The sequence below is a fragment of the Populus nigra genome, chromosome 13 (assembly GCF_951802175.1).
Source record: "Populus nigra chromosome 13, ddPopNigr1.1, whole genome shotgun sequence".
In the NCBI taxonomy this organism is placed as follows: Eukaryota; Viridiplantae; Streptophyta; class Magnoliopsida; order Malpighiales; family Salicaceae; genus Populus; species Populus nigra.
This window is the reverse complement of record NC_084864.1, coordinates 5118461-5127017: the sequence shown is the minus strand read 5'-3', so window position 1 is coordinate 5127017 and position 8557 is coordinate 5118461. Positions and strand designations below refer to the sequence as shown.

The following is an 8557-nucleotide window of genomic DNA, read 5'->3' as shown; positions in this document are numbered from 1 at the left end:
AGATGTCACATTCTAGGCTGACTTGGTTGACCACTTTTGAGGTTTAACTAAAGCAAGTCCAATGTAAACATCATCAGAAACTATCTAAAGTTGGTAAATAAGATGTATACATTTCGTTTTGATCCAAACTTGCTTAAAAAGTCAGTAGTTTCACATTCATTTATTAAAAGATGTCAACTCAATCAGCTCATAATTTGAAATTGTAATGATGGTTGATCATGAACAAGATGTGGGAGACTTATATGGAAGAATTGAGATGTAAATGTCTAATTTAATGGAAATGGGGTTGTAGAGGGGATGTTTTTTTTTCATTTGCAAAAAACCTCATGTCATTTGGAGATCTAGAACTCCACAACGAGTTCTTGAAAGGTGTTAACTCGATCATCCAAAACTACGAAGGAAAGAGATGAACAGTGGGTGAACGATGTGTTGTCTAGGTTGAATCCCTATAAATTAGGGTTTTTAATTTGAGATCTAATAAATTTTATTTTAGTCTATGTTCTTCCAATTGCTTTTAATTGCCTTTTAAACTCTTAATTTCATGCAATTTCATTCCTGCCAAACTCAATCACCAATCCCAAAGTTTAGCGTCTTTTTCATCTTGGTCCTTGATTTCTGTTTTATGCATTTAAACCCTTAATTGACCATCAAACTTTTATGTTTCTTTAATTTAGCCGCTAATTTGATCAATTTCAACTCTTGAAGTCTCACGTCTTTTACACTTTGATCCTTGATTTTAAATTGTTTCAATTAAACTCCTAATTAGCTATCAAACTTTAATTGTTTTCACAATTAAGCTTCTAATTTGACCAATTAAACTTTCTAAAGTCCAATTTTAGTCCCTAAACTTCAATTTCTTCCAATTAACACTCAAATTAACTATAAAAAAAATTAATTTCCTTATAATTAAGTCCTCAATAAAATTAATTAAGCTTTTCAAAATCCCCATTGAGTCTTTACTCATTCAAATTTGTATTTCTTTACCTCAAATACAACTATTTTCACCGAATAATTCTTTTGTTAATTAGAATTGGGTCATTAATTTTGTCAATCTTGTACATTTTAGTCCTTCAATTTTTTCATTTGTTATTTTGGTCATTCACCATCAACTAAGATGATATTTTAAGCTTTTTTTATGTGTATCCTTTTATATTTTGAATTATATTTATATTTTTTTCTTGATTTTTTTATGAAGTCAAAAATAGACAATAACAAACCTCATCATCATAATAAAAGTTTTATAATCTTTTTTCATTTCATTCAGCAAAAAAAATAATCATGTTTATATATAAATATATAATCTTAATTTACGACCATGATGAGCTAAAGTAAATTTATAATAGTGAAAAAAAAAGTCAAATACGAAACTTGCTGAAGAGAAATAAAAAAGGAATCCGAGAATAAATAAGAAAGAACAAAATGTAGTATCACAAAAAAAAAAAAAAAATGAAGGCAAAAAAAGAACAGAAATGGAAATTGATTATTGTCGCCATTGTTTGAAACGTTACCGTTTCGATGTCACTGGTTTGACCAAATACGCACCCTAGTCCCTCGTTTTTATTTCCACTTCCACATTTTTTACCAAAAAACAACCAGATCCTCCTCCTCCTCCACCATCACAACCACCACGACGAAATCCAATGGCAAACCCAATAACAACAAAAATTCTATTCTCTCTCTTACTATCTCTCCTATTGGTATCCTCATCTCTCGCTAGCTCCGATGTTCCCTTCATCGTCGCTCACAAGAAAGCCACTCCCAGAAGCCTCAAATCTGGAGCTGAGCGCGTCTCCGTCTCCATCGATATTTACAATCAAGGATCCTCGTGAGTTCCGATATGTCTCTCTCAATCTAATTAGATCTGATATTTTAACTATTTGCATGCGTTCAATTATCGATGTTTGTTTTTATTAGATCTCAAGTAGAATTTGACTTGGAGCTAATTTTAAATGCTTCTAATTTAGGAAATCAATTGTAATTCAGAGATTTGGTTGCATGTGATGCAAAATTGTAGGGGTTTGAGTAGGGAGATGGGTTTTATTTTTATTAGCAGCGTGTTAATAGAGATTAAATCCGTATGGATTTAATAGATGTTTGTTGAGTCGTGGGTCTTTAGGGGTGGGTTTTTTTATTTAATCCATTTGTAATTGAATTAAGGATGGATGTATTGATTTCTGTGTAGAAGATGAAATCCGAAATTGATAGCTATTCGTAACAAGAAATTCTGAAACTTACAGGAAATTGCGTAATGGTCAGCCTCAAAGGTTAGAGTGTTGTATAATTGTGGAAGGGTTTAGGTTCAAATGATGATGGCTAGAGTGTTCCACATTTTAGGATGTTGATCGAAGGTAAATTTTGTTGAGTGATGTGAAATTTCATCGAGGATTAATAGCATGGAGTTTTAGATCATAGTGCTTCAACGAGGTGGACACACTTTATGCGTATAAGCGTTGGTTGATTTTTAAAATGAGTTTAGGTTTGTGGGTGAAAATCAATTTGCTCTTGGACTTTAAGTTTTATGTATGGGATGGTGAGGTTTTAATCACATTGTAATTGATGGGTTAAATTTATGTTTAAGTTGCCTTTAATGATTCCTCTAAAATGCTATGGTGGTCTCTAGTTTTCCCTTTAGCTATCCAGATGTTATTACTTTTATTCTTGATATATGTAATGAAATGATTGTTTGATATATGACAGGTTATAGTGTTATCTTGTTTCACTCTGTTTTTGTTCTTTTGGAAGTGTCTTGTTCTGCAATGATTTCCTCACTCATCTTTTTAACAAAACGTTATTGATATAAAAATGAAGTGAAATGATTCCTTGACACATCAAGGAACCAATGTAAACAAGTCTAGCATCAATAAAAAGTTTCTGCGAGGAAATGCCAATTTTTTTTTATATAAGTTTGGTGCGTATAAAGGCGTGCATATCTACTTTCTTATGTACCTTGTGAGCAGTTATAATTGGAGTTTAAATCCCTTCTGCTTTCAAAAATATGAATAGAATGTTCTGGCAATTGCTGTACTGGCTGGAATGGATGGGAAAATATGTTTCAGGAGTTATAAAGAAACTCTTCATAATGAATGGCTCAATTAGCCTCTGGAAACTTGCTTGATCAGTCGGATGACTTACTGATTGAGTTTATGGAACTGGTGCTTCTGATCAGTAATTAGAACCTTTATTCTTTATATCTGTATGTTCATAAATGGGCCAAGAGAATATATACGGTGATCCTTTTGCTTGGTTTTACATATCATTACAAATGCTCCTTTGCTTGTTGGTAGACAATGTAGTTATTTTCCGCAAGAAAAAAAGTAGTTATTTTATTTGTTTCACTATGCCAGCTGACTTTTAATGCATAACCCCAGTCCCCTTCTCCCTCGCTGTAGACAGGGTTCCCTCTTATCTGTTGTCTTGGTAGTTAATTTACTTCCTACTTAATTTGACCTTCATTAAATATAATTTGAGCATATATTTTGTTGCATCTGATTAACAATGTCTTATTTGTAAATTTACAGGACAGCATATGATATAACTCTCACTGATGATCACTGGCCTAAAGATATATTTGATGTTGTCAGTGGCAATACTTCACAGTCATGGGACAGGCTTGATGCGTGAGTTCCATCTTGCAATAATGACTGTCTATTTGAGCTTTATCATTCTTTAGTCACTGTTATATGTGGCCCTCTATATTTTTTGCAGTGGTGGTCTCCTGTCACACGCTTTTGAATTGGAGGGCAAAGTGAAAGGAATGTTTCACGGTTCTCCAGCAGTCATTACATTCCGTATCCCCACAAAGGCTGCCCTACAGGTTTGATGTTCATACAGTCTTCTATATTTTCTTTTGTTTGCCCACCATCTTGCGTTAAGTTTTCTATTTTCTGATGTCTGCTTTATAACAGGAGGCATATTCGACTCCCATCCTGCCTCTTGATGTCCTTGCAGAAAAACCTCCAGTGCAGAAGTTGGAGTTGGTAAGTTTGTTGTTGAAATCTCAAATAGACAAATTCATATCTCTCTTTCTCTCTGCTGTTTACTGAAGCTTGTCTTTTTTCTTTGCTGTTTTATGGGATCACCTTTGGTCCGGCCAAAATTATGCAGGCAAAGGTATGAATCATCTTCTTATTCTCTCTATCACTATTGGTTAAGAGTTATTAAACTGTGCTTCCTGGAACTCAAATTTGACTTTACAAGTAAAAAGGGTCAAAAGAACTAAGACCTCATCGTCCATTTTTCCAAGCATCCTTACCCCTCTTGATTCCGTGATCATGGAAGTATAAACAGGAATAAAATAAAATAAATGGTAATATTATTTGCTGATGTCCACACCATGGTGTTATCATTTAAATGATTCTTTAAAGTCAATTTTTTCTCCAAGTCTATATAGAGCAACTGTAACTGCTGCTACAAGTCTCCATGGTGATATACTTTTGTTTTCCTCAATATGCAATGATACTATTGTATTCTAACGCAAGAATTTTTATATTTGCAGAAGCTTTTGGCCAAGTATGGGTCTCTAATTTCTGTGATCTCCATTGTGGTTCTGTTCATCTACCTGCTCGTTACCCCATCCAAATCCGGTGCTGCAAAAGCAAACAAGAAGAGACGTTAAACAGAGAAACTGATCTATTAGCTTTGCCTGCAATTTAGATATTTCAGAGGCATGAGCACTGCTAGTTAAATGGTTTTCCGCCCTTAGAACTGAGAACATCTGTTGAGTACCTTCGGTTTACATAGTTGTTAATGAGCAAGTGCTTGATGAATCAACCGATCCCCAATTGCTCACTAAAATAACTAATTTATCATCTTTGGCTTTGTACATTTTGATGATCATTTACTGTTTATCAATTTTGGAATTCAATATAACTTTTTGCCATGGATATCTTGAAATCTCATTTAGACGAGATATAACATATTTGCCAGCTATGAAAATTTTGGTAGTAGGAGTTACTAGGTTTAATAACATGGTTCTTGACTGTTACTGAATGTGTTGTTCTCAGGGTGTCGGTCATAGCGCCAACCATAAAAGTAAGTGTTTCTTTCTAGTAATTCAAGTATCGTGCAACATGGAGAGATAGCAACTGATGTCATAACCTGGGTCCTGTGTGGTTCCCTTCTATTCTGTAGGATCTCATGTACATTATGCATACATGCATGTATACATGTATATACGGGCATGCATACATACATGATTTAATTTAATAATTTGATAAATTTGCATTTTCAGATTTTTATTATTGGCTTTTGTTGATCTATTTTTAAGCATTTTTTAGAGTATTAATAGTCAAAATAAAGTATCAATAAAACATTATAGAGATTAAGGTTTTATGTATAATAGAAAAACGGGGTTAAATTATATTTTAGTGATTCTATTGATGTTTTAATATAATTGAATTCATATATTAGTATTGACATATACACTGTATTATGATATAAAAAATAATAAATATATTACTTTTATATAGAGTTGAAGCCTTTTTAATTTTTAAAATATATATACTTTTTTAAGATAATGCAATATAATGATTTTTAAAATTAAAATATATTTTTATACACAAAGTTTGTATTATTATTATTATTATTATAGATCAATGCTCAAATAAAGAATAAATGATTTTTTCTTCTTTTTTAACCAAGAATAATTGTCATACAACTAAAAGGTGTGGGCGAACAAGGTTAATATATTATTTTAATCATTTGATATCACAATTATTTTGTGCCTCACTTGGCTAATATGTGGCGTCAGCATATTAAAGATCGTGGGCTTGGGCCGTGGATATTATTTTTTGTTATGTGATAGCCGATAAGTTGCTTGTCACATAATTTATTTATTTTTAAATAAAGGTTGTTCGCCTGTATAACATGAAAAAAAATATAGGGGTGCACGGGCCCGCCTCTACCCCACGTGTCTGGATTGGTTGTATGGGCTTGGTGGCCATTTTTGTGGGGTTTTTTTTTGGATATTTAGGTTTTGTTTTTAATTTAATAATTTGATTTTTATTATTTAGTTTTGGGTTGCTTATGAATATATTTTTTGTATTTTTTATTAAATAAAAAAAATTAATTCAACCTTATAAGCTTCATGAATTTAACCAAGATGAGCATGCCCTTTTTATTTTTTACTTTTAATTTTAACTCCTAAAATTTTATAAAAATCTAAATATTAATTTTTTATATTCTAAAAAGTTTAGATGCAACCCGTGGCCAATAGTAGAATCTATCTGGGATGTCACATAAACTGCTATGCTAGAGCCGAGACAAGACTGAATTTATATAAAAGTAAATTTATTGAAATAAATAAATATGTTATGGCTTCAAAAGCAAGGAAGTCGTTGTAGTATAGTGGTGAGTATTCCCGCCTGTCACGCGGGTGACCCGGGTTCGATCCCCGGCAACGGCGTTATGTTTTCAAAATGCAATTTTTTTGGTTATCCAGGTGATTGACGGATTGGCTTTGCTGAAGGACCTGAACATAAAGAGTAATGGCCTCTATATCAACGTAAGAGAGCTAAACGGTTTCACCCGTTGATTTCTCATCTTTAAGTAATTCTTCCGATTTAATTAAACAATTTCGCTCTGGTTCCATTGACCTCTGGAAGATTTCAATATAAGCTAACAATGTCCTCTGCTGATCATTTTATAGTTCTCCTTCACTACGATATCTGTCATGAAATAGCAAAGAGTACTGGCATGTCCAAACACGTAAACATTCTTGCCATGCAACCTTACAGAGCTCTGTGTGTCATTAATATCAGCGCACTTCCCTTGGCATAACCTGCCAGGCGCCCTGGGTACACAGTTTATGCTGGCCTTGTAGCAATTTGCTTTACCTTGTGAAGGATAAATGGCGGTCACTACAGAAAGCTGCATGAGCAACAGATAGATAAAGGGGTTCCAGTAGCTGGATCTGCTGTTGTGGACAGATTGCAGGCGAATGTCTTCCTCAGCTGATCATTTGGATCAGTAAGTGCGTTGAAGGCCTGCCTGTACAGAGCCTCAAATCCACCTGCTTTAGCTTCAGGCCGGTTCATCTTGCGCCGTGCAGCTCCGGGAACTGATGAATTCAAGATGATCGTGATGTTGACAGTAAAAAGTTGATTTCTCAAATCTAAATTGTCAAACATGAAGTTGTGCCACATGTTGAGCCATGGTCTCTGCCTTGGTACCCCTACAATGGTTTCCTTACTGCTGCTACTTGATGTTTTTTTTTAATTAATGTGGATGTTTGGACTAACTTCTTGATTAATTATAACTTCTTGATTAATTATATAGATATGAAGTTAATAATTATGTAAATCTGCAGTCAAGACAGAGGCATGCATGGGCTAGGGTGGGCTCTAGTCTAGGTCAATATTTTATCAATATTTTTTTACTAGTTTTATATATAAAAAAATTATAATTCTCAATTAAGGTATCAAAAAATTCTGAAAATTTACGTGGAGCCTTCTAATATGATGCTTTAGATTGGGTTAAAATTTTATAATTTTTGGAGAAATTTAGAAATTTGATAAAAAAATCACAATTTGACCAGTTTTATGTTGTTGGGTGTAATTTTCAATCCAACCATCAGATTGAGCTGAAATTTTACGAGGAATCTTAAAATATATTGAATAAAATTTGGTTAAAATTTTAGGATAAACAGAGTTTGGTAGTGCTAATAAAAAAAGGTCAAATAAAAACAAAACGACTCATTAAGGGTAAAATGATTATTTGCCATTAAAAAATAAAATAAATTAGTTTTTTCTTCCTTTTATATGTTGCTGACTGGGTAGAAGCAGAATAGAAAAGAAAAGAAAAGAAAAAACAAGAGAGAAAGAGAGAAAAGTAAGGGAAAAACATTAAAAAAAATTCAAGGAAAAAAAGAGAGTAAAAGAATAACCCTGTAAACTTACAAAGTACATTTTATAAAATACTAATCTAAGGAAGAATCAAGTGAATGAAGGAGGAATTGAGAGAGGAAAAAAATTTAATTACTTTATTTTTTAATTGACATGAGATTGTTATTTTATCCCGATTGAGGGGTTGTTACAATATTGATTCATATTCGATTATAGATAAATTATATTCTACAAAACATCAAAGGATATAACTTTAATAGTGATTTTATTTTCACTTTTATTTTAATTTAATATACTTTTAAATTTATTTTTTAATACTTTGAATAATATATTTGAATTAAAATTTTACTGTTAATTTTAAAAATTCATGTATATGAGTTAATAATTTATCTTTAAAAAAATTTATATATTTATTTAATAGCTCAGGACAGGAAAAATTTCTAGCTCCGCCCTTAGCTACAATAATTCTAAAATTTATGAGATTTAAATTGATAAATTCTAAAAAACATACATAGAGTCTGATGAATTATGTTATTCCTATGATTTCTTATAGCGGCAATAGAAGAAGCAAACAGGACCAACTAACCTTCAAATCAAGACCGTTCAGTATGTTTACTTGTCAATAATATCCAACGAACAAGAAAAAGAGCTCGTCAACTTACAGAAAGACAACCCTCACAATATTACAATCCCATTGAATAAAAAATAAATAAAAA

The 8557-nt window shown here is 32.3% G+C and overlaps 1 protein-coding gene and 1 non-coding gene across 2 annotated transcripts; both read left to right on the top strand.

Moving 5' to 3' along the window:
• The first annotated feature begins 1566 nt into the window (after positions 1–1566).
• LOC133670534 (uncharacterized) lies at positions 1567–4885 on the top strand. Its single transcript, XM_062091042.1, has 5 exons — positions 1567–1825; positions 3519–3617; positions 3706–3814; positions 3906–4110; positions 4496–4885. The coding sequence occupies exons 1-4, from the start codon at positions 1641–1643 to the stop codon at positions 4041–4043; spliced, it is 531 nt and encodes a 176-aa protein (XP_061947026.1). The 5' UTR covers positions 1567–1640; the 3' UTR covers positions 4044–4110; positions 4496–4885.
• Positions 4886–6331: 1446 nt separating this feature from the next.
• TRNAD-GUC (transfer RNA aspartic acid (anticodon GUC)) lies at positions 6332–6403 on the top strand. Its single transcript has one exon. It is a non-coding gene; the product is annotated as a tRNA-Asp (tRNA).
• The last annotated feature ends 2154 nt before the right edge of the window (positions 6404–8557 follow it).

Coding starts and splice junctions, on each gene's coding strand:
- LOC133670534 (XM_062091042.1), top strand. CDS start 1,641: ATGGCAAACCCAATAACAACAAAAATTCTATTCTCTCTCTTACTATCT. Junction 1,826..3,518: donor ATTTACAATCAAGGATCCTC/GTGAGTTCCGAT, acceptor GTAAATTTACAG/GACAGCATATGATATAACTC. Junction 3,815..3,905: donor CCACAAAGGCTGCCCTACAG/GTTTGATGTTCA, acceptor GCTTTATAACAG/GAGGCATATTCGACTCCCAT.